Here is a 26931-nt window from a genome sequence, read left to right on the forward strand (position 1 = left end):
TCGTATTTCCCATTGGCTGTCAGGATTGTGCAGGCTTATCCACTGGAATAAGGTCTGCAATGAGCATCTGGTGAATTGTGTTACTTGGAATAATTAGATATAATGGTGGCCTAATCCTTCTCTAAAACGAAGGATAAAAAAGGTCCATTGAGCCCACCAGTAAAGCTCTGTTAATCCCAATAAATCCTTTCTATTTGCTTTTTTTCTCCTCTTCATACTGATACAGTGTACATGAACAGATGTTCCTCTTCCCATGCGAGGTAATTACAGGGTACTCTGCAGCAGCAGAAAAGAATTGGGAACCCTATCAAATCGTGTGGTATTCACTTTTCCGACAAATGCTCTTCAAATCTGTACACTCTGACAGCTAGAAATTTCCCCGTGGGCTTGACTTCTTTGGATACTTCAGAAACCTGTCCCCTCTCGCAGCGCTGCATTTACAAACAACGAGGACGACGTACATGACAGCGAATATAATAGAATGCTGGAAAGATATGGGATTTTATAAGTCCGCCCGTAAAGTGATGAAATCAGCCGTACACACCTTGGACAAATAAGACGTGGCAAAGTCAATTTTTTATGTCCCATTCTTTGCTCTCATCCAGCTCTGGAGTAATACACAGTCTGTGTGAATTAGGTTACCATCATGTACAATACATAGTTACATAGTAGATGAGGTTGGATAAAGACATTAGTCCATCAAGTCCAACCTATAACCCTACAATCCCTACAGTGTTTATCTTGGGAAGGCAAAAAACCCCATGAGGCTCATGCCAATTGCCCTATTTCAGGGGAAAAAATTCCTTCCCGACTAATACTAATTTTTTCATCTTGGTTGGGGGCCAGAACATTTGTATTATATATATGAAAATCAGTTAATAGTTTGTCTCCGAAGCTGGTTCTGGTAGGGCAAGGCTGCTTTGCATCTAGATATTTTTAAGGTATTCTCCAGCCCTAAATGGAATTTTCATATGTCGTCAACAGTTTATAATCTGCGGGTGTCAGACTCCCGCACAGATTAGCTCTTGTGGCAACCTCTAGGTTCTGAAAGCTATTGCAGTGGATGGAGGAGCACATATGGCACTCTCCTATTCAAGTAATTCCAATTCCCTGGAACTGCAATACAGTAGATGAGGTTTCTGCACTGTTCCTATTGCTTTAATTTATTATTTTATCTTTTAAATTATTTTATTTACATTATTTTTTAAACATTTCTAGTAATTTTTATTATTTTTTTAAAATTTCAGATTGTTTCCCCATAAGGTCATAAGTGACCTTTGAGGACATCTGATCACTTTTTTTTTTTTTTTGCATTAGGGACTGATTTCTCCAATAACTGGGGCTGGTACATTTAGCTCCAGTTGCAGGAGGAATACAGCATCCTGCACGGTAGTATATACATCTTATAGAGCTGATCTTGCAAGACGCTGACATTGGCGGATCACGTGAGCGGCAGGTCAGAGGGCGGCCACATCATGGCGGCGCCCATAGCTGTATACAGAGCGATCGAGAAGGCAGGGATGGTAATAAACCTTCCCTGCCTTCTCTCTGGGAGCTCCGGCTGAAGTTACAGCCGGCTCCCAGTATCTATCTGGCAATAAACAAAGGTGGAGAAGTTCCATAGTAATGTGCATTTCATTCTGAAAATCAGGACCAAGTACTAATAAGATGTACAGATTACAGCCGGAGTAATCTAAATTTAAGAAAATAAGGGAATCCAAGCACCGGGAATCCACTGACGCCCAAGGATCATACATTTGTATGTCTATGCAAAACTTGTCTTAGCAGGGATAAGCCATAATTGACTATATTACACGCAGCAGGAATATTCTTGGAAGGAAGGAACATTTTTCTATTAACCTTCCTCTTACTACAAGATAATAAAACAAAATAAAATCAAATATGCCTATCATGAATGGCTTAGATCTCATCTAAGGGCAGACAGATGGGGTGTAGATAGCAATAGCTTCTGAACATATTGGCATTATACATATTCTGCAATCAGACATGAAAAATCTTTAAGTGGAGCGAAACACCAAAGGTTGTGTTAATCAGTATTACACTGACTAGTCCGCACGGTGCTGGCGCTCCACAGTCTGCTGCTTTGTGCTCAAATGCCTGGTGGAACACAGCGGCGGCATCGTCTGATCCTGACAGAAAATCTCATTAGGAGGCAATAAACTCTAAGCTTCTGCAACAGGTGTCGACAAGAAGAAAGTGTAAAGGGAAAGAAAGGAAACGCACAGAACACACAGGAAACATGTTCAAATTACTTCTTAGATACTCTGTCCCCAAACAGCAGCTGCTGAGACAAACCACAAGTTTCAGTTAATGGTGTTTGTAAAGTCCAAAGAATGCAAAACTCTCAGATGTCTGAAGAAATCCGGCACCAGCACCCTCTATGCAATGTCAAATGTTCCATTGTAAAACATCCTTTAAGGATCTTTGCGTCTGGAGATGTTTTCTTACTTATATATTTGTAATGGAAGTTTTGGAATCTTGTCTGAGCCAGGAATGAAATGCGTCGGGTCATTAAGACGTCTACAAATCTTAGGCTGGATTCATAATGGCGTTGGAGTGTCTGTGGGATTCGCCGCCGCAGAATCGGCTTAAAATCATCAGGAGGACTTTTCTCTATGTTAGTTTCAGTATAAAACTAGTAGAATCCTGGCGGATCTCTTTACAGTTTAAGGGATCTGCATGTAGCTGGGATTTCAGGTCCCCATGCGGACCCAACGCTAATAGGAATTGGTGTCAATGTTACTACTAATAATACAGTATTCACATCAAAAAGTGGTGTCAAGGAAAAACTCTAATTTCTCATGAAAAATCCAATACAGTATTGCAACAGATTGAAATTGACATCACACCCCTGGGTGGTCACACATACATCTTGTGATAGAGTGGTTATGTTGTGATCTGCAGCCTTTCAAGAGTTTTTTGTCAGCATGTCGCAATATTGTATTATTTAATGAGAAAATGGAGTCCTTTCTAGGGTAATTGAGAAAACCCAGGAGGGCTGCGAGTGGGGTAAAATAAAAGGATTTTTATTTATTTATTTTTTTTAAAGCAATGATACTTGCCTACCCCTGGTCTGGCATTGGGTCCCCTATTTCATCTTGTACAGGTACTAGCCAAACCAGAAGTGAAGAGGTTTAGGTGATAGCTTTGGCCAGTCACTGACCTCCGCAGATAAATGTTGGGTACCAGTGACATAATAGCAGTAAGATCATCAGCACCCAATCAAAACCACCGTCCTTCCAGCCTGCCTGGGATATAACAGGAGGCACGATGGAATAATCCAGAAAAAATAGAATTGAATGGCAACCTAAAATATGGTTATGCTTAGGGTTGAGCGATCGGGAAAGATCAGATCCCGACTGCCGATCGAGCAAATTTCACGATCACGATCGGCTGGAAAAAGATTGGAAATTGGATTTTAAAATCGATCCTGAAATCTCAAGATCGGCTCAACCCTAGTCATGCTTCAAAAAAATCTTCATTTAAGCAATGCAATGTTTCGGGAAACATCCCTTCATCAGGCACATAAGATGAATAGTAGGTTTGGCAATGGAGTCGGAGTGAGTCACTTAGTCACCGGCTTCCCTGCAATTACATGCGGAATAATCCAAGTAACAGCTTAACCCCAGCAGACGGGAATAGGCGACGCTGTAGTACACTTATGGATGTCTCTCCAGAGACCTTCCAGTGGGTGCAGATACGATGGAATAACGGTGGATGGAGGAAGGTGAGGTTTTGGGGGTTTTTTATATGTGTTCCCCCAATCCCAAAAAACTAATTGAAAGGTGGGCACATCTCTATTTGGACATTAATAACGTATCCTACTAGTCTATACACTGGGAATAGTAAATACACACATTCCCCATAATCTACAAATTCTAGAGCATGCTTTCTTAGAACCCTGCAAAGGGCGTTCCTGTGTTATCAAATTGACAACTGGGCGCTACCAAATGGGGGAGGGGCCTGTCCCTGTACCATCTGACACTGTCTAATCAGTGTTGCCAGTGACGGCCTCTGTACGGACACACCCATTTGACAAGGGCAATATTAACCCCTAGTTGTCAATGTAATTATACATTTCTAGGAGGCATAACAGAGGAACGGTACAATGCAAAGGCAGAGAAAGACGCTCCACAATGGTCATTTCATAAAGAAACTATAGATTTACTATAAGAAACGTCAAAAGTGGTGACCTGTCTCCTTTAATAATATACGACCAGGGCCTTGAAGAATGGAATTTATATGGTTGCAATAGGTCCTTTAACAAAGGTCACCTGATACAAGTATTACAGCTCCCCCTACAGATCGGAGGGCTTATAAAGAAAGTAATAGACCAATAAACAATGTATGTATCTTGAAAGATTTTACCTATGTAAAAAGGTGTAATGTCCATGTGCACAATGATAGAATCGCCCCTCTGTGTGATATAACCACCATGAAGTGCAGCAGTCGTATAAGACCAAATATTCCTATAACTTCTTCCAATATAATGAATGCAAGACCATATTGTAATAGAAGTTATAGGAATATTTGGTCTTTTACTACTTCTATATAGACATACACTTCTTATATTTCTTCTTCTTATATAGACCGTGTTTGTGCATAAAGAGGCATTTTGTAAGAAGCGAGAACATATAACACATTACATATAACTTATTTATATTCCATTATTGTAGCTGAAAGCAACTAAAGAGGGTTCTTTGAGATCTTGGAGCGCTCATATACAGTAGCTATACCAGTATGCACCGCTAATGTACAGTATAATTGTATTAAAATTTCATGTAAATAAATATTTATTTGTGGTTAGTCTCCTATAAGTAGCGACTCCGCGGCCGAGAATTAGCAGTGCCTCTGCTGCCACCTAGTGCTCAAACAAGGCTGAACAGGAGCCGTGGCTGCATCATCTACACTGGGGTTTTTCTGTCCATGTTCAGCACTGGAACACAATCTGTTGCTGTATAAAAGAGTTGTGATTTCTAATAAGTTTTTCCGTCATCTTGCAATCTATAAGATCAAATATTCCTACCAGCTCACTGCCAGCTCATGCGCCTTCAGCGTGTTGCTCAAATTGTATCCGCTTGTTTTAAGGAGATGGCTACTCTTCCCTTTAAACTGAGCCAGAAGAGGGTTCACCCTGTCGTCCGGAGGAAATTCAGAGTCCTAAAAAGAAGAATTATACGGAAATCATGAAAACAGAAGAAGATGAAGATTTCCAACAACATACCTTATATTGAACAATGACATTTCGGCTAAGATCACACTGTGGTTTGGAGCCTCTATTAAACAGATTTGACAGCTCCATTATAAAGCTCTGTTCACACCTTTGTGGTCACTTTCAGCTTTCTGTTCTGTTATATAGCAGGAGCAGAAAGCTGATAATGACAGATCCACATCATGATGGACACCAACGGTACCAGAATAACCCCAATGGGTTCCATCATGGAGTCTGTCATTGTACGGTATGAAATAGTGCTGCTTGGTGCACTACTTTACGGGGAGAATTTTTGGTTTTTTAATCGAAATACAGCTTACAATGTAAATCTAAAAAAAAACAAAAAACTAACTTTCCAGATTATGGTCTCATTCACCCAAGTGCATACAAAAGTGAAGCACGCCATACATATAAGTGCACGAGGAGGGGTCTATGATCTGAGCCGGCAGGCATTGCAAGCACTGGGGATTGAAGGCTTCACTTCGCCAACGCTTGGTGAAAGACTGCGTACAGTATTATCCTATGGTTTACTGCCTTTAAGTCTCAACATACCAGCTAGATCTCTTCAATGGGAATAAGTAGCCCCCCCCCCCCCAGCCAACCAGTACCCTCCTCTGTATTAAAAAAGGCAAGAACCCCAAACCATCATTTTCATACTTATTCCCCCAATGGAGCATTTTCGGTTAGAGAGTCTCCATACACCAGTTCAGTGAGAACTAATACCCCCCTAGAGTAATGTCAAAGGCATCGCCTTAATAACCAGTACCTCCTGCTCTGTACTGAAAAGTAAGAATCCCGAAACAGCTGTTTACAGATGGGTGTCTGGTCTGTTTAAAGGGAATCTGGCACCAGAACCCAATATATCAACCCAGCCCTGCAGATAGGCAAGTTAGGGTCACCTGAATCAAATTAGGATTTCCCCTTATAAATAGGGGCGTCCTATGCTAAAATAACAGCTTTTGTTAATATGCAAATTAATTTCTCGGAGCGATAAGGCCGAGTTCACACGGGGGTTTTTTGGTCCAGAAACTGAGGCGGAGGCAGTCTCAGATTTCGGACCATAAAACGGGTAGCTGCAACTTGATGCCGATGCAGTGTATTGGCATCCAGTCGCGCACTCCGCTCCGGATTAGACCCAATGAATGGGCCTAGTCAGAAGGAGGGAGAGTCTTCAGGCCGAATCGTGCCTAAAGAATGAGCAAGTCACTTCTTTTTTTCGGGAGTCGGAACAAACGGCTGATGGGAAAAAGAACTGACCGGCTCCCATTGATCTCAATGGGAGCTGTTTTTGGTCAGGATTTTGAGGCGAATTCGGCCTCAAAACCCTGACCGAAAAACTACGTGTGAACTAAGCCTAAGGTAATTGCTGTTGCTCCAAAGAGGTTAAGAAATACTCTCATTGCTCCAAGAACAGAAATATCTCAGCAACAGAAACACCATTGGGTTCAGTTGGCCCTAACCATTAGAGATGAGCGAGTACTGTTCGGATCAGCCGATCCGAACAGCACGCTCCATAGAAATGAATGGATGCACCTGGTACTTCCGCTTTGACGGCGGCCAGCCACTTAACCCCCCGCGTGCCCGTTTACGTCCATTCATTTCTAAGCGAGTGTGCTGTTCGGATCGGCTGTACTCGCTCATCTCTACTAACCATCTATCTGTAGGACTGAGTCGTCATCAAAAACCAGGCTAAGCTTTCCTTTTTTTGGAGCCACGCTAATCTTCATATTCTTACCCATAGAGCATTGCTGTATGGCATTATAAACAAACTGAATCCCCCCCAGAGCGGCATCCCAAGCGTCTCCCCACCATCAACCATCAACCTGCTCTATACTGACGACAGGCACAAACCATGAAATAGCAGACAGAGATAAAATCCACTGGCGTCTGCAGAAGCACCGGAGTGCAGGTGCCCGTCTCTCTTTAATCTGCTTGTTATGGCAGTGGATTGGCTTGTTGCTGCTGTTTAATACCGGGTACGATGTGCTCCAATATGTGTGCACAGGGATTTTTACTACTGCAGTTAGCGAACAAGCTGCAGTTTACTGAAGCTAATTAAAACAGATATCACAACAAAATGCTGCAGTTGTTTTAAGCCTCATTTGCATGCTTTCCCAATCTACCTTATTAACCTTCACTATTAACAGGTAAATGATTCCAGCAAACAGATCAGTGTGAACATTCTCCCATAAGTGACTGTGATAATAAGGCTTGTCATTTTTTTTTTTTTTTTTTAAGAGGAGCGCGCAACGTTCTCGGCATTACAAGGGCTTGGAACACCAAATGCTGTGATAAATTTTTATTCGGTGTATTACCTTACCTCCCCACTGATAGAATAACCTTGATGCATAATCTTCCCTTTTCATTAATCTGTACAGCATCAGATCGGTAATGATATAATTGCCTGTTATTATCATACTGCGCATTCATAATTCCTTGCGTATTGTCCCTGGGAGAGCGCCTGGCTGGTGTGCATTATAATTGTTCTTCTGTATACATATGTATAGCACTAGGCCCCCGATTGGTAATAACACTTTGTTTAATACTCTCAATCCGCTTTATTAATAAAAAATAAAATGAACATTTAAGTAGCTTGCCTTGTGCACAAATTGCCCATTGATAGCAAAGGAATGGAGATCTTCCTTCAAGTTCTTCACCTTGAAGGCACTTTTCGCATCTGCTGCACGGCCACATGGGATCCTACAACACCCCCGACCTGGAGGCCCTCGTTTCATTCTTCTTTGCCCTCAAGATTACCAGGCTATTTGTGCTCCCGCCATATTCTCCCCAGTTCTGCAGGGACTGGCATTGGTTAGAAGATGGAAGGAGCCACCAAGTGACCCGTGTCAGCCAGTATGAAATATTGAATAAACTTACATGCCCTTTTTTCCATCTCTACAAAGTAAGGGTGGCACTTAATGGGTACAGAACAGATGTGCAGGACAGGTCTGATACCTTAAAGTGGCATTCTGGATTCAGAAAGTAAAAGGTTATTCTTTGCATAGTAAAAACGGACAAATATCATCCGTATTACTTGTAAATTCTATACATTTTTCAGTATCTCTGCTTGCAGTCATTTAATGGATCCTTCCTTCCAGGTTCATAACTAAAGGCTCATGATCCCTGGTGAAAAAGCTCGCCTTGGGCCCATATATTTTAGCAGTAATTACACAGTCCAGTCCTATTAATGTGACCGCGCCTAATGTTGACATCAACGTTAAATAACCAATCGCAGAAGGCGCGTGTCATCAGCCATCTGGGTGCACTCATCATTGTGGAAGGCGCAAGGGACCAACACAAGTATGCATCTATCCTTGCAGACCATGTTCACCCCTACATGCGAACTGGTTTTCCTCAGGATGATGACATCTACCAGCAGGACAATGCAACGTGTCATAAAGCTCGCAGTGTACATGCGTGGTTCGAGGAGCACCAGCATGAGGTTACCGTACTCCCTTCACCAGCAAGTTCCCTGGACTTTAACCCAATTGAGAATCTGTAGGACCACCTCTATAGGGTTGTTCGTGCCATGGATGCTCAACCACGTAATCTAGCGCAGCTGGACACGGCACTGGAGTCGGCATGGCTCAACATCCCAGTGACATCATCACAACATCCCCTCTCTTCCTGCACGTCTCGCAGCGGTCCGCTCTGCCAAAGGGGGTTATTCTGGATTTTGACAGGTGGTCACATTAATGTGACTGTGTATATATATATATATATATATATATATATATATATATATATATATATATATATATATATATATATATCTGCTGCGGATCTGCAGTTTTTAGCCAGCAGTACAACATTTCCAGTATTGTGGGAAAGCAAAATACAGTATATTCTATAAATGTATCTTAGAATTAACAAGCAGCCATGGACGTCATATCAATTTGTGAAACACTTGGAGGCTTCGTTTTCTTTGAATGTAAGGTGGCATAAGGTGACCTGAGTGGGAAGAAAATTGTAACGGAGCTGTCCAAGGTTCATTCTTATGTTAAACATGATGAAACTAGATATTACTTACTTACTAACTTTTTTTTTTAGTTGAGGTTCTATTGTTCCCTCTGTAAGGAATAAAAACGTTCAGCTATGAGAGAAGACACTAAAAGTAGTCGTTTCATCTCCTGCTAGATTGTCGGGCATGTTTTTCTGACAAGCAGTCCCTCCTTGAGGTCTCATCGAAAACAGATTTTCATCACCGCAACCTCTAAAACTCATTTGCAAGAATGAACCTTATGTTCTTAAAAAATGTGCAAGGCTCATTCGGCAAAAAGCAGTGTGTTAATATGTAGGTTGCTCTCTGGGACGTCATACACAATACAATTATACAGGAAGTTATTTATGAGCTGTATAAAGGGTCTTGTTGTGGATTCTCCTCGGTTCCCGAACACAAAATGAGAATTTTAAAAGTGCTCCTTGTGGCTTTCAGCTTCATACATCAATACGCCGTGAAATGTAACAACTGTAAAATAAATGGCATTTTCTTAATGCAAGTTTTGGCCTTTTTTTTACCACAAAACTAACCCTTTCAATAAGAAGAATCATTTATACTTATGTGGTTTTCTTACCAACTTGCTTCATTTTTCATTAAGCACCACATGCCAATAGAAAGGTAACCCCACTGTAATATAAGCCAAAACTCGCTACCGATACTGGGATATTACATTCAGCATGCTTGGAAGGTTTCTACTGTATATTGCACCAATTACTGTGAATGGTGCACCCCAACCTGTGGTACGGGAGTCACAAGCAAGTGCACATCAGCTATCAGTAACCCTACTGAGCAGAGGCTGTAGCATTACTGAAGAGTGACTTTAGGATTACCCCTCGTTCACATCTGTGTTTGGTAATTCGTTCGGGGAGTCCTCATGGGTACCCCCCCCCCCCCCCCCCCCCGAATGGTATACCAAACACACTGGCAAGCAGTGTGCAGTGATAGCACACGGACCCCACACACTATAATGGGGTCTATGTGCTCTCCGCGAGAATTCTACAGGGAACATGCAGACAGAGAAGTATTTCTTGATCTACTTTCATGCCCGCATAATTCATGCGGAGAGCACACAGACCCCATTATAGTCTATGGGGTCTGTGTGCTTTCACTGCACACTGCTTGACAATGCATTTGGTATTCCATTCGAGGGGGTCCCCATGAGGATTCCCCGAACGGATTACCAAATGCAGATGTGAACAAGGCGCAAGTCCCATAGAAATCACTGTTACTTGGTGTGAGGTATAGAATCATTGAACAGAACTACCAGGGCTATGGAGTCAGTAGGCCAAACCAATGAATTCTGCATCCTGCTCTGACTCCTTCACAAATGGATGTTCAGTCAGTAGTAGTAAATAAAGATCCTCTAATTCATTAAAAAGCCATTAATGATATTCATATAAAAGTAAACCTGTAGCAAACTATGTATCTAATTAAATATACAATATAAAAATTGCAATTTTGGTCATATCGAAAGACAATTTTTAATAAAGGAGCCCCTTTCCATTTTCCAACATTTTTGCTCAAAGTGAGTAGCCCACACGCTGATGGACTGGCCCCTTCCATGTACTGCATGGTCAATTATTTATTAAATATGTGTACCCAAAGTATAGCCAGACATGGTGTCCATAAAAGGCCAACCTACCGTAAGGCTATGTTCACATTACCGTTATTAATATCCGTTGCTGTCATTTATTGGATGCCAGTAGCGGACATTAACCGTAGTAGAATAACGGACAAAGAAGTAGCCCCCTCCCTCTGTGTCCCTTCCCACTGACACAAACAACATGGCGGACAAAGTCTTCCACCATGTTTGTTAACTTTTGAAACAGAAGACAGACCTATTGACACGACTTTTACTTCCATCATGTTCTTTACCTTTCTGACAAAAGAGAGCGTCCGTCATGTTCTCTTTTACATTGGGGTGAACGAATGTCTGTGATGGATGAGAGGAACAAACATTGCATAACAGTAATGTGAAACTACCCAAAGAAGATGGCTTTTTTTATGTAGATTGTGAGCCCCATATAGGGTCACAATATATATTTTTTTTTTATTCTATCAGTATGTCTTTGTAGAATGGGAGGAAATCCACGCAAACACGGGGAGAACCTACAAACTCCTTACAGATGTTGTTCCTGGCGGGATTTGAATCCAGGACTACAGCGCTGAAAGGCTGCAGTGCTAACCACTGAGCCGCCGTGTTGCCCCTGGCTTCTTGTTGAAAAAGGGTTGCCATACTCAGAAGAAACCTACTTGGTCATGAATTAGCCCAAGTTCACATAGGTTACTTAGTATGGAGATCCAGTTCACAAAAGTAAGCAGAAGCAATGATAACCTAATCTATGGGAACAAGTCATGGCTAACTTAGGAAATAAATTTCCCTACATTGAAATTCAATGAACGTGTGTCAATAGTAATATTGTTTTCCATGCTATGGCTCAATATTTGATTCATGAATTATTTAGCATTTATAGCAGTGAAGCAGTAAGGAGATGCCTAGCTCATAGTGCGGCATCCTACATCAGGGCCTTCTAGCGCATTTCTTACAAATCATCAGAATTTAACGCAGTGACCTGGATTGTGGACAATGAAGGGGAAGCAAAGTAGCATTTTATTGCTGATCGAAAGCATACTTCTAAGGCCCTGTACACATCACATTGAGCCAAATGTTTAGCATATATGATGCAAAAGCACTGAGTGTACTGTAAACACTACAAATAGGTTTCTGATGGCCATATTTGTCTCAGTGCTAAGTTAGCCCTGAGATGTCAAGTGATCTACACAAACTGTCAGGTGGGTGGTTCCAGGGTGGAGCAGGCAGTCAGAGGCCACCCACCTGACAGAATAGTGCTAAAATAGCATATTGAGTGTGTGTCGAAACTAACAGCATTGGTTGCTGAAGAATAGTGGGGGCTAGAGAAAAAAAAACACCTATTGAAGGATGCAAAAATTGTAGGTGGTGAATACATAAAGTAAGCTTTTCTATGCAAAGCATCTGGCAAAAAAAATAATACTATTCAATACTATTTTCCATGGTCATCTATGGATGATATCCACAATAATACAAAACAAGGACAAACAGCCCAAAAAATATGAATGCAGTGCTTGCAATCCAGAAAGACAAAAAGCATTTACATCTATGGATGATACCACTGTATGTATATAAAGTGGAAAAAGTTGGAGCTTTCCACAAAAAAAAATACACTTAGGGCACAAAATCTCAACGTAAGCATTTGTGTAAAGGGTCACTGAATAGAGACGCAACTTTTCAACAGCAGTTGACATTCTTCCAGTTCACATATTCCCAGTCACTTGTAAATACTTAGCTTTTCCTGGGTACGATGGAGCAATGTTTGCAAGGAGCCTTGTACAGCTGCACGGTCCCTACAGCTCTGCACTGCTGAGCCGTACAAGCCTATTCTCCTCTAGAAATAATAGCCAAATCCTGTACTGGCATTAAACAATGTCACTGATATTTAAAAGAATTGCCCTCTGCGGTGAAGGAAGAAGGGAGGTCAATATCGCTGTCCCGGTTAGTTTTAACTTGACTTTTTACGGCAATGACAACTTTCCTACAGAGTCTCGACTATATGTTGGTCATTTGTGATACGATCACATCCCTTCCTATAATTGGGGAATAGTTGATAAGAACATCACTCAACTTCAGCTTTTTTTTCCCTTATTCTTTGAACCCTTCAAGACAAAGCGAACCAATGAACTAAAATCGCATTTCGAAGTCATTATTTATGGCTCACTAGCTGTATAATTGCAAAGGTACAGAAAGACCTAAGCTCATTTCCCACAGTTCACATACAAAGGATGCAACAAATGAAATGTGAAGCTATTAACTAAAATAATGACTGTTCATTTCCGCGGGTCACAGCAATGGTTCTCAAGCTGAAAGGCAGAGGTGGCGTAATGGACATAAAATACCGGAGAAAGATTGAAAGGAAGACAAAAAAAACTGTTGGTTGGACTTCTGAGGGCGGCACGTCACTCAGAAACCTCTAACTGGTGGAGGATTTGGCTACTGGAACCCTAAAATGGCCTTTGAAAGAAGATGTTAAAGAGGACCTTTCTCCAATTTGGGCACAGGCAGTTCCATATACTGCTGGAAAGCTGACAGTGCGCTGAATAGAACTGCCTGTACCCAAATCAGTGAAAGGTCCTCTTTAAGTACATTTTGGAGCCTTGTAGCTAAGTCACGTACTAAACTACACGGGCACCGCCTCTACGTGATCATAAGGCAGAAGCGATCAGTTAGACATTTTGTTTCAAGCGTCAATTGTACGTACACAGGGGTAAATGCAAGGATGTGAAAGAATGGCAAAAAGGAGGGATCATGTTTGGCCGTGCCCAGGGTCATACGGTGAGTGAAGTTACTGGATTTGTTGTTTTTTTGCAGCAGACTGTTCAACGTGTCTGCAAGCAGTGGTGTAATACTCATGGCCATGAAACACGTGTCAGAATTGTGGTCGGAAAAGGACCCTAACTCAGAGGGACCAGAGACAGGTTCACGGCTTTATGGATTAAAATGGCTTCCAAACCCAACAGGAATGGCTAGTCAGTGCATGAAGGTCCTTCTCAACCTGTTAGCGAGCGAACATTGCAACGGGAACTGCATGCAATGAGCATTTGGAGTCGTTCACCTCACCATTACTCACACAGGCACATAAAGCTGCACATCTTCAATGGGCTAGAAATCACCGAATGTGGACAGTAGCGGACTGAACACACACACACCCTATTACATCGCTATTGGTCTGCAAAGTCACCTGACTTGAACCCCATTGAAATTGTTGGAACAGTAGGTAAAACACTCACATCAGCATGATCAACTCCTCAGCGAGTGGCTTAAGCTGGATGTGACGTACCTGCACAACCTTGTGGACTCACTTCCTAACCAAATCCAGGCGGTTATCAAGCCCAGAGGCGGAGTTACACAATATTAAATGAGGATTTTCAGGACTTCTTCAGGGGTGACTGATTTTTAGTTCGGTGAGCTTATGTATGATATAAAATATTTACTTTACTTGGGTGTATTGGGTGTGCTGTATGTACGGTGGTGAATCACAGTTGTCATGAAATTTGCTGCTTTTAGAATTGTGCCCGAACCCAGAGACTGCACTTTGCAATCTGCCAACTAATTGACATGGATGTATATTAACCATTGAAGAGTTCTTCCACCAATATCCTACCCCATATCGTACATAGTACTTCAGGAGTATTACTGTGAAAATAAAAACATAAAGCAGCCCGGCCTCTCTTCACTCCCTTAGCTGCCTGTAATGCTACTGTTCATTTAATAGGAGGCTCAGCAAAGCTCTAATATTCCCAAAGAGGCAAATGTAAAATGTGGTTGGAGAAAATTATACCAGTCTCTGGGGAGCGTGCAGCACAAAATACTGTTTTGCATTATCTAAGGGAACAAACATAAATATAACGTATTTCTGAACATTATAATTTGGTGTATTTGTTGAACCTATCAAACTGAAAAAGTGAAACATAAAATGTGTAATTTGAAACAGTTTGGGCTCCTTTCCCAGTATTCTGCCTGTGCTATGGAACTGCAGACCTATTCACATGAATGGAAGAAGAGTTGCATCACCTCTATATAGCACACGGGGCTCTCTGTTTCTGGTGCCCCCATCAGTATGAAATTTGCCCAGGGGATCGAAAAACACCTTCTCTATCCAGTCTTTAAACGTATCCAATCAATGGAATCCCATTTTTTTTCCTAACACGTAGGAATAGCCTTAAGAAAGGCTATTCTTCTCCTACCTTTAGATGTCTTCTCCGTGCAAACCGGTCAGTAGAAATCCAGGTTTTCTTCTGTATGCAAATGAGTTCTCTCACAGCACTGGAGGCGGTCCTCAGTGCTCAAACAGCACTGGGAGTAGTCCCAATGCTGTAAAGAGAACTCTCCAGCGACGCCTCTATCTTTGTCTGGAACGCCTTTCTCCGCTTCTTCCTCCGGCACTGGGCTTCAACCTTCTAGGCATGCGCAGTCAGCTCTGCCATGGGGCCTGGGTAGAGCCAACTGCGCATGCCCGTGGCCATTTTTTTGTGGCTGCTTACTGAGTAAAGCTGCCCTACTGCGTAAACGGCCACAAAAAATGACCATGAGCATGCGCGATCAGCTCTGCCCAGGCCCCATGGCATAGCCAACTGCGCATGCCTAGAAGGTTGAAGCCCAGTGCTGGAAGAAGCGGAGAGGCGTTCCAGATGGAGATAGAGGCGTCGCTGGAGAGTTCTCTTTGCAGCATTGGAAATACCCCAAATTCTGCAAGAGAAATCATTTGAAAACAGAAAAAAAAAACGGGATTTCAACTGAACGGCGGTGCGGAGAAGACATCTAAAGGTAGGAGAAGAACAGCCTTTCTTAAAGCTATTCCTATGTGTTAGGGAGAAAAAAAGGGGACTCCAATGATTGGATCCCTTTAAGGATGATATGAGTACATTGAGCTACTCGACAGCTATGTATTCCAGTAAGCAAATGAAAATAACAGAATAAAGCTATGCAAAATACCATTAAGGACTTGAAGCTAAATGGAATCATTACAGTCAAGAACCCCATATGGAAACCCGTAATAAAAGATTTGTTACTGTGGAGTTGGGCCCTCTTTTTAGGCTCATTGAAAAAAGTTCCCTTAATGGGAAAAATCTCCATCTGTAGTAGTAATATTACTATTCACTGTAATGAAGGGGACTAGCCTATGCCCTGGTAAACTGCTTCATACCATTATTCATTTTCCAACAAATTTTAGATTAAAAGGTATCACCAGAACCCAGCATACAACAAGTCCTGCACCTAGATAGCTTAGGGCAGTGGTCCTCAAACTGCGGCTCGTGGGCCACATGCGGCCCGCCAAGCACTTCTGTCTGGCCCCGCCGAGAACGTCGGCAGGCGTGCATTTATAATGAAGCTCCTGGGGAGCTCGGGCCAGGCCATGGAGCGCACTTCACTTTACGTATTGGAGGGTACCACTCCCGATGTCTGTGCGACCTGCTCTGCTTCCGGCCCACTGTTTAAAAAGTTTGAGGACCCCTGGCTTAGGGTCACCTGAGTTGTACAGTGTTTTCCTCTTGTGAATCGGTGCCCCCACTGCCAAGATATTGCCACTTTTATCAACATGTTCTTCAAAGCAATGAGGCCGTGGTCAATGATCTCTTTGGAGCAACAGCAATGCCCTCGTTCTGCCAATGAATTCATTGGTAGATTGATAAAATGGTGAAATCCTGGCAACGAAAGTACCGATTCACAAGGAGAAAACACCATTTGATACAGATGACCCTAACCTATATATCTGTTGACTGGGTTAATATATTGGGCTCTATTGACAGAGTCCCTTTAAGTCTGTATGTAGTGTTCTCCAGGCCTTTGCTAAGCTCACCTTCCCCAATTAGAGTACCAGATAGTGAGATAGTGCTATCATGTTAGACTACACAATACAATAAGAAGATCAGTGTATGTACTACCCAACCACTCCTCAATTGAAAATGGTGGACAAAACCTAATTCCTTCCCTAATTGGTGGGGTTTTGGGGTGTTTTAGTGGTTGGACCCTCACCGATCTGCAAGTTATCCTGTCTCCTATAGATAGGGGTAAACTTGTTTAGAAAGAAGAGCTCCTTTAAAGGGAGACAACCACCTCCCCTAAGAATATATTCAACAAATGCATTTCATAGGTATAAACAACATGTATCTCCTATTTATGTTACCTAGATTTGGGGGGGGGGGGGACTGGGAGTGATATTTAAATGAGGAAGTTAGTTCATGCTTTCAGCTCCTGAAACACTGCCCTTGTCCCCTTGTCACTAGTACCCTCCTCCTGCATGTGCCGCCCCATGCACTGTGAGTTGATCCTGCCAAGACATCACTGACCCTAATCTGTGAAACCTCATACAGGAGAGCGGAGGGATCTGAGTGGCAAAAGTGGTGCACACCCAACCCCTCCCCCCCCCTCCCCACTCCCCAAGTTCACCAACAGCATTTTGATCAGATCATTTACAGATGACCTGGGGCAAATTTTATGAACCGACTTGTTACAAAGGCTGGAAACCTCTTCAGTACGACCCATACTATTAGGCTGAGTTCACACGAGTTTTTTTGTTCCAGATTTTGACGCAGACTCCGCCTCCAAAAAACACCTCCCATTGACTTCAACGGGAGCCGTTCACTTCTTTTTTCCACTAGCGAGCTGCCCTATCTTGACACAGATTCCGTGGCTGAAAATTGAAAATTTGTGGCTCCATTGCAGAGATATTCATTTATTTCACAATATGCAAATGAGAAGACTGGAGCAACTGAGGGTGGCTCCACACTGGTACACACAGGAGAACACAGAGCCAAGCAAAAAGAGAGAACATATTAGGGCATTTTGGGGCGTCGCGGTTCGGAACAACTGCTCCGAACTGCTCATTTTCAGAATGTAAAAAATATGCGCTCAGCAATGGAAGAGCAAATTTTCATGTAACATTAATTCCATTTCTACTGTATTTCTTTCTCTCTATATATAGATGCACACACATTCCTAGAAGAAAGCTGAAAACGGAGACCTGTGCAGAAATCTTCCGAAACCTCAGCCTTTTCTGCTGTTCTTCATTGTTTTATTCTTCATACATATGCATATTTCTCATTCTAAATTCAATTTATCTGTCCATTGCTATACAGTAGTACATCAATTTTATGTCACACTCCCACAGAGAGCTCTGTGTCCCATCTCGCGCAGCAGCATGTGTTGGCCGCATTTCCTTCTATAGGAATTATTTTCTTAACACCATCTTGGCAGCAAAGACGGAGCCGTGCTGTAGATATCTCTCTGGGCGAGAGAGGATGAACTGAAATGGAAAATTACGTTTTTAATTATTTCCACTGGACAATTACTTGACCACGACTATTAATAGGAAAATCCACTTTTTTGCACTTTTTGTACAACTTGACCATTCTTATGTTTAAGCCAACAGTATGTCGGTAACTAATTCACTCCATTACCATCATACAGCAGGTTATTGGTTTATATGCTCCAGTACCTTAATAGCAGCAAAACAGACTAAAATACAGTATTTATACAAGTAACACAGTGTATATAATGCTAGGTGAAACAATATATACACAGGGCCAGAAAATATAACTCACCTATATACATAAATCATGGATGTAGAAATTGGATGATTTTGTTGGGTTTTACCTACATACTGTATTTTATGTAATGGAAAACCAAGGCGGTCTAAAATTCATCTTCTGTCTTAAAAGAAACTAAGGCTGAGTTCAGACAGAGTTTTTTGATCCGGAATTTGAGGTGGAGGCCGCCTCAGATTCTGGACCAAAAAAACGGTAGCTACGACTGCACCGGCATCCAGTGGCACTCCGCCCCGGATTAGGCACAAACAAATGGGCCTAGTTGGGAGCGAGTGTCTTCAGTTGGACGTCCAAGGCCGAACTGCCTGAAGAATGAGCATGTCGCTTCCTTCTTCCGGGAGCTGGAACAGACCGCTCGCGGAAAAAGAAATGGCCGGCTCCCATTGACTTTAATGGGAACCGTTTTTATCCCAGTATATTTCTTTCCAAAAAAATTTCCTTAAAAAAAAAAAAAAATTAAGTTTTATTGTAAATGGGCACTTGATTTTTAAGATCTGCTTAATATTTTATCTCAACCCTCAAAGAAGAAAAACTGTAGTAGTCCAACCCATACAGAAAATAGGGATCCTTGACACCTTACATAAAGGATCCATACTGACTTCATATGTTTGCAACACAGAGGATTTTTTTTTTTTTTTTTTTTAAAAAAGGGGCTCAGAATTAAGATCTCAGCGCAACATATCCATTGACAAAATGAAGCCATGAAGCCAAGACATGTCCAGGCAGGAGGTGGCTCCATCATGGTCTAGGCTATGTTCACATCGTCGCAATTGGGCCCTATGTCCGGGTGCAGGGGTCAATGACCGGTGCTCAATACGTGCAACTTATGGCAGAACATCTTCACCCCTTTCTGGTGTTGGCGTTCCCTGACGGGGATGCTGTGTACCAAGAGGACAATGCAACATGTCATTGCTCATTGGTGGCACGGGACTGGTTTAATGAACACACCAGTGACCTTAGGACCCTCAATTGGCCTGCCCGCTCCCTCGACCTCATCCCCATAGAGCATTTATGGGATGCTGTGGATACCAGTGTCCGCTCCATGAACCCAGCGCCAACTACACAGGACCAATTGTTTGCTGCAGTGCAGACTACGTGGATCAATATCCCTCCAGAACTCTTCCAACACCTCGTGAAGTCCATGTCTCATCGTTTTGTTGCAGTAAACAGGGCTCACGGAGTGGCGACCCGCTATTAATGGCGCATCCAGTACCTTCCCATGACCTTTGGCCACTCAGAGTACATTTCTTCCTATGTTCAGAACGGGATGTCCAGAGAAGGAGCGCCATGATACTGAACTAGAAAGAGGTAGTGTAAAGGCAGGCAATCCCTCTAATAAACTATAACAATAATCCCTTGCTCCAAGCAATAAAAAAAACACGAAAATGAAAAATAAACTGAGTGGAATCTACTAATAAGACTTGAAGTCGAGAATATAAACTAAGATAATCTGGTTCGGCTACTCATTTACTTCATATACTTTATTTGCTGCAGGCGGAATGGGGAATTTTTTGTCAGGCTGTACAAACTAATGAAGCGCCCTGTCAGTCAGGGGAGATGAAATTAATGAATTATGTTAAAATGAGGATTTAAAGAGAGCCTTGTTGTAATGCAGCATGTGTAAGCACACTTCCCATTATACCGAATGGCGAAAGACGTTTACGCTTTATAAATAAATTAGATTAATAAATGCTGGACTTGCCCGGATATAATGTGCAAGGGATGATTTGTGAATCGGGGCTCCAGTCGAAACTCCTCGCCTATAAAACAGCCTGCAGCAAACAATGCCTTTCATTTGACCTTTGTGTGCCGGAATGGACATGCCGAATAGAAATCCACTAGTAAGCTTGTACTATTGCAACCCTTACATTGCGACCGGTAATTTATTCATTTTCTCAAACCGGAGTCGAAGATATATGGAGTCGAGTAAACAGTCTGATTTCTGCCGCATTTGGAATTTCAATTTCCCTTTGGACAGTTGTCAATAACCGCAGCTATATTAGATAGGACAGCTCCAAAATAGAAGGTTGAAGAATCTGCTGCAATTGTTTTAAGACGATATGCCAGAGCAATAGTCAGCGGTAGACAATAAAAAACACAGATATTGGGGTGGCGGTGAGGTCGGAATTAAAACGGTGACATTATATAAAAGCAAAGCACTTCCTAAATGAATGGGAGAATAGCATTGCTCCACTTCATTAAGGGCTTATTTGATAAAACCGCAACAATATAGAGTGATTTGTTTTGAATGGTTCCTATAAAACAATCACACGGTTATTTGGGAGGGGGGTTAAAGAATACTCTATTAGAAGAACAAGCGCTCTTCAACAATTACAACAAGGGAAAAGACGACAAAGCAAAACATCTAAAACGCCGCGCGCAACAGAAATTAGTTATAGCTATTTATCTTCACATAAAAAGCTCGCATAATTAGCGCTTCAATGGCAACAATTTACTGGCGTGTATCTGTGCGAGAACAAAAAAAAATTAGAATTTTTTTTTTTTTTTTTTTTTAATGTGTATTCATGTTTACTGTACTATTAAAGGGGCGAGGATTCTAGCAAATTCAGGGCATAAGGGTGTCACATATTGGGGTCCCCACTCAGATCCCACTCTATTAATACCAGTTGGTTCCGGCTAGGGTAAGGTCAACTTGTCCACACATCACTTGGTTGGCTATTCAGTGAAAATGTAAGACTATGAGGTTTTCCCTGGCCATAGCAGCCGCTGACCTAAATAAGAAGAATCTGCATTGAACAGCTGGCCAACTTCATATTACAAAGGGTCGACTTTGTTAGACATCTTATTGGTGCATCAGGTAGGAGCAGCGCCGCAACTCCCATGAGGTGACCTGAAGCGACCGCTTCAGGCGGCGCTATGCCAGGGCCCCGGGGAGGGCGGCATTTTTGCTTACCTAAGCCAGTCCAGGACAAGCTGTCCTGGACTGGCTTAGCGTCACCGTCACCAAGCGGTGGATTGGTGAGGCCCCATGGATGCAACGCTGCTCCAGCGGCCTCCCCTCACGCTCAGGCAGAGAGCAGGTCCTCTCCCTGCCTGCTCTCTGCCTGGTAACGCCGCTCTGCCCCGCCCCCTTCGCTCCGCCTCCTCCTCCCGGGTGGGGTGGGGCGGCGACAAAGGTGAGTTCACCCCTGGGTAGGAGAGATTAATTGAGTTATCCAGCATTCAAAAAATTATCTGCAAATACATCTATGTCAGTGTTAAATACTCACTGCTCACTTGTGCAGCATTTGTTTGGCTTTATTTTACTTGTTGCTCCTTGGATTACTGTTCCTAGATGCAGAGAGTATGTGAACAAACTACATTTCCCATGATTCATCTGCCTGCTGTCACTCTCTGTGTTTGCTGCTCACAGGGGAAAGGGGGAATAAGCTTGAAAACCAAACATCACGGCAGCATGTGACCTTAAATGTGGGACTGAACCTAGGATAGTTGTATTAGTTAGGGTTATTTTTCAATGAAGTGGAGTAGCTGTTACTTTGATTGGTTGACATTAGAAAATAGACGGTTCTATGTTCAATAGGTGTATACCGATAGTATAGAGTCAGCAGTGAATGTTGCTCAAATGCTGATTGGCTGGCATCTGAGATAAGCAGTTTTCCTTCAGGTCCACTGATGTTGGGCGGGGTTTATCCAGAGACGGAGTAGCTCTAACTTTGATTGGTTGGCGTCAGAAAATAGGCGGTTCTATGTTCAACGTGTGTATACCGATAGTATAGAGCCAGTAGTGAATGTAGCTCAAGTGCTGATTGGCTAGTATCTGCGATAAGCAGTTTTCCTTCAGGTCCGCTGATGATGGGCGGGGCCTATCCCGAAGCGGAGTAGCTCTAACTTTGATTGGTCGGCATTAAAAAAGAGGCGGGTCTATTTTCAATAGGTGTATACCGATAATATAGAGCCAACAGTGAATGTAGCTAAAGCGCTGATTGGCTAGCATCTGCGATGACCAGTTTTCCTTCAGGTCCGTCAGCGATGGGCGGGGCCTATCCCGTTATTTGAGATGGAACCAAGTAGCTCCGTTTTGGATTGGTTAGAGTAAGAGGATAGGCGTGTCTGTAACTTAGACAGGAGTTGGGAGAAGTAGTCCTCCTTCAAGTCCGCCAATGAGGCGGGGCTAAAGTGATTCTAAGCCTATCGGAAGAAAGATATATCATTAGAGAATAAAGGTCACACGAAAGTTTGTAAAGTAATAAAGTTAAGGTGATATGATGTAATAAGTGTTTTGTTTGACTTGCTTATAGCAGTTTTTAAATGTTTTTTAATGTTATGTTGATTTTGAAGTGTCATATTAACGTGATTGATGTAGGAGTGGCAAAATTGCATATCCTGTTAAATAGCGGGCGGAAACGCCTGGTTGGAGGGAGCCTGATGAAGTGCAACATGATCGTCGTTTCTGTCATACCTTGTTTCATCTATATCCAATCCCGTATGTGAGTGACACAATGTGTGTTTTTTTAACGGAATGAATTAAAATTTTGTCAAGTTTTAATCACTGGCTGGTTAGTGCCCTGCTTTTTTTCTATGGTGCTGTATACTTAAATGTGGGAGTGATTTATTACCTGTGATTTCCTTTCAGGGGATAGTGGATAAGGGAGGGGAACACAGAAAGTAAGAGCAGGGAGATGAATTGTGGGAAATGTAGTTTGTCCACAGATTCAGTCCATGCAAATAACAGTGATATAAGGAGCAGCAAGTAAAATAAAGCCATAAAAGGCTACAGAAGGGAACAGGGAGTATTTAGCACTGATGTGGATGTAATTTTTGGAAGCTGGATAACAACTTTATACATAGGTTTGACGGCCCAGAAAGGGTTAGAATTGCAAAGTCACTTAGTACTAGAGTAGTCCATTATTTCCATTGGGAAGACATTGGGCATGGCTTACTGAGGGTCTGAGGCTCATGCACACAACTTAAAGGAGGTTGTCCAGGAATTGGACAAATTCTGGAGGGGCAGGTGTAACATTAAAAAAAAAAAAATTATCATACTCCACTGTCCTTGCCGCCCTGGTGTCCATCGCCGCAGCCCATTCAGCCATGCACTGTGCCATGATCTTTGAAAGCCATGCGCCCCACATGATCACTGAGGCCAGTCAGGAGACTCAGCAGTCACTGGAGAATGATGATGGTCATCGCTTGTCTTTCTCAAGGCACATGGCTACCAAGGATGAGGAATAAGTTAACTAAGTGTGCTGCCAGATATATGATCTCTGGAGACAAGAGAGTATGTTTTTTTTTTTTTTCATTTTTTAGGATACACCTGCCCCAGGCCCCTCTGGAGTTTGTCCAATTCCAGAAAAACCCCTTTACAGATAGACAAAGAAAGAATAATGTCCCACATACAGTAGTAGAATGTCTCAATGCAGTCTTCCACATAGCATAATATCTTACGGTAGTCCCTCCACACAATATAGTATCTCCTAAGGTTTTCATTACAAATGTTCCAAATATTTCCAGTATGGGTGAAACCAAAATTTTGGAGGTTCACCACTCATGAGTTATTATTATGCTGGGTATTTCAGAGGATAAGGAGTGGAGGGCAGGGGAGATGATTAAACATAACAAACAGGGTTAATATAACATGCACACTGAAGCCGAGGTTACGCCTCTGCACCGGCACGGGGAGTACAGCCGATAGAGAAGTACGGTATAATGCTTTTTTTTTTATTTTTAATGAGGTCACATTGCATTATAACAGGGCGATTTCCTTTCCACTTCAGCCTCACACACTCATGTCTATGGAGAGGATGGAGGAGGAGGCAGAGGCTAATTAAAGGGGTTTCATGACCCCTAATTCATGTTGACTTATTCACAGGATAGGTCAGACTTCAATACAGAAAGCAAGTCGGATAAATGGAAAAGGACACATTTCTTTACTAAGATATATTACAAAGTTTCTTATATTCACCTACTACTATACTTCTATACTACTGATTTATGAAAAGTTGGTTTATAATAGGAGGGACACTTTAATGTATTGTTGACCCTGTAAACCGAATTGTTCTATACATACAGTACTAGCAAAGTAACAAAAACAACCTTCCAAACAACTGAGACTCTTCTAGCCCGACTGAAGATCGCAGCTTTTTGAAACCAGAATCCAATTCAATTCCACGTGAGTAACTTACTGCACACCTTCTATAAATCTGAGCTAGCATATATAATATTTTGCTACACACTACACTAGTTCACAATGTAATACTGTTGTGATGTGGAAATCTATTACATAGAAATATTACTAGAGAAATAGTTAAAATATAAAAGGGATTGTCCATAAAACACGACTGATACATCACATCACTGTCGGTCTGCTTGTATGAAATGTAAATCACCAAGACTCTCAAACACATTAAGACGAAATGCTATTTGAGAAGAAGTAGATTGGGTATATTTAATTGGGTACTTGTACTGCAAGTAATCTTTCTGCTCCATTGTCTGCCATCCAGCACTGCAATCTGCAATGAACTTTCTATTATAAAGTAGCTCAGAATCTGCTGCCATCAGAACCTATTATGACCTCTTTCATCTTCCACTGTGGACTCACATAATGAAATAGAACCACCCGGAGAACTTGCACTCGCCTTGCACCATTAACAGGACGGTAAATCTTTAAATGGAGACGGCTAAGTGAAAGGTATTGAAAGCCGCCAAAAGAGGATCAGCTGTGTAGTTTACTACCACACAATCTCACAGAAAGCACATTCTCAAACCCAGATGAAAGACACATTGAATTTTGTCCATTTATATGTGTAACTTTCTTTATTTCATTTTGGACATACGATTTTATCTTATGATGAGGATCCGCCAGCTCTTCTCACATGTTTATTTTGGTACATACTTTCCTACAAAATACCAGTGATGAAGCATCTTTTCTTATTACATTTTGTTGTGCCGTTTCTCCATTACCCCTACCGGAAATGTATCCTTAATTTGAAAGTTCTATGCTAACACAGACCTAGCCAATGGAACAGGTTCCTGCAGACTTTAAAGTGTAGGAGAAAAGAGGCAATGAACGCATTTGTCCAAGTGTATATTTTTTTTTATTGACATACGACGCGTTTCGGGAACAGGTCCCTTTTTCAAATGTGTATATCTGTAGACTTTAATGCTGTTTAACCTGTGGTTGCAGTATGTTATTACTGTAAAGAAACAAAATTGATAGGAAAGATGAGTGATAGGTACCTAATGTTGAACATCATTATATACAATAAAATTATACATAATGGGTGTCGGGGGAATGCCTTAACAGTACACCTGGCGCCCCACGTTGGGCGCCAAGTTTCCTGTTAGGGGAATGCCTCGGGGTACATGCAGCCAGTTTCCGAATCTAGGAAAGATATGCTACGAGCTCGGAGAACAAACAGACACAGACCACTTGATTCTTTATTGAAAGGGTTCTGAGATTTATTACGAATTATCATTTGATTATAAAGAGGATGCATATCCTTTTCTGGTTCTACAGCATTAAAGTTGCGAAAAACTTCAAAAATTCTTAGTATACACCATAAATGTCTAATAGATGGAAACAGATCTACAATGAAGGTTGCACATATACATGGACATATCAACACTTCATCTTATTCCTTCTAGAGAACTACAGGGGAATAGGTGGATTGGAGTACAAAGAAAGATTAACAAATTTGGGATTAATTCAGTTTAGAAAAAAAACATCTACAGGGAGATCTAACCCCAATGCAAAAATACATAAAGGGACAAAACTAAGACCTACCTAATGCTCTTTTTACTGTGGCAGTGACAAAGGGATGTCCTCTATGACTAAATGAAAGAACTTTTCTCCAGCATCATAGACCAGGAGTTTTTACTGTAAGAGCAGTGAGGCTATGGAGCTCACTGCCCCAGGATGTTGTCTTGCTGAATTGAAGTCTAAAGAGAGTCTGGATGCAGTGAATGGAAAAATATCATTGGTCTGGGGTTTTAGATTTTTGGTGCAGAAAAGTTGATCCTGGGTTTTATACTAATTTCTGGATTTAGAGACGGGAAGGGCAACTGGTTATAGTCTGGATTTTATGTACCCTTGTCTTCATCAGTTCTCATCTACTATGGAGCTATGTGCCGGAGGCCTAAATACCCCCAATTACTGCCTGGTATCTGAATAAGCAATCAGAGTTAAGGAGCCAGTCACGAAGAACTCATGGATCTCCTGGACCATGGGACCATGTACTTATAGACTGTGGAGAACAGTACATTTCTTCTCAGACTAAGGTATAGTGTTTTCACCTTATTTCCTCAGATGATCACTTTTACCTTACATTTTTTTTTAGGTTTGACTACAACAATTTATTGTATGGTGTAATATTGAAGTAAGCATTTGCTTACACGTAAATAATTCAGAAAATTAATGTAAAGTAACCATTATTAAATAACATGTCTAATTGCAGAACAGATGGCGAGAGCTGTGAATTATATTCTTTAGGCATTGTTGATTCAACAAATAGCATAAATCAATATTATAAGTGAAGATAAACTTATTGGGCTCCTCATCCCTCCCGAAATGTCCCTGAAATCGCTGGGACACATTGAG

The 26931-nt window shown here is 41.9% G+C and overlaps 1 protein-coding gene across 1 annotated transcript in view; it reads right to left on the reverse strand.

Annotated features, from left to right (window-relative positions):
- SPAG16 (sperm associated antigen 16) overlaps positions 1-26931 on the reverse strand; it is a 587076-nt gene that overhangs the window by 466487 nt on the left and 93658 nt on the right. The window contains exon 10 of the mRNA XM_075284951.1: positions 5048-5181. Coding sequence (XP_075141052.1) covers positions 5048-5181 — 134 coding nt within the window. The remainder of the gene's footprint in view (positions 1-5047; positions 5182-26931) is intronic.

The sequence above is a fragment of the Leptodactylus fuscus genome, chromosome 8 (genome assembly GCF_031893055.1).
Source record: "Leptodactylus fuscus isolate aLepFus1 chromosome 8, aLepFus1.hap2, whole genome shotgun sequence".
NCBI lineage: Eukaryota > Metazoa > Chordata > Amphibia > Anura > Leptodactylidae > Leptodactylus > Leptodactylus fuscus.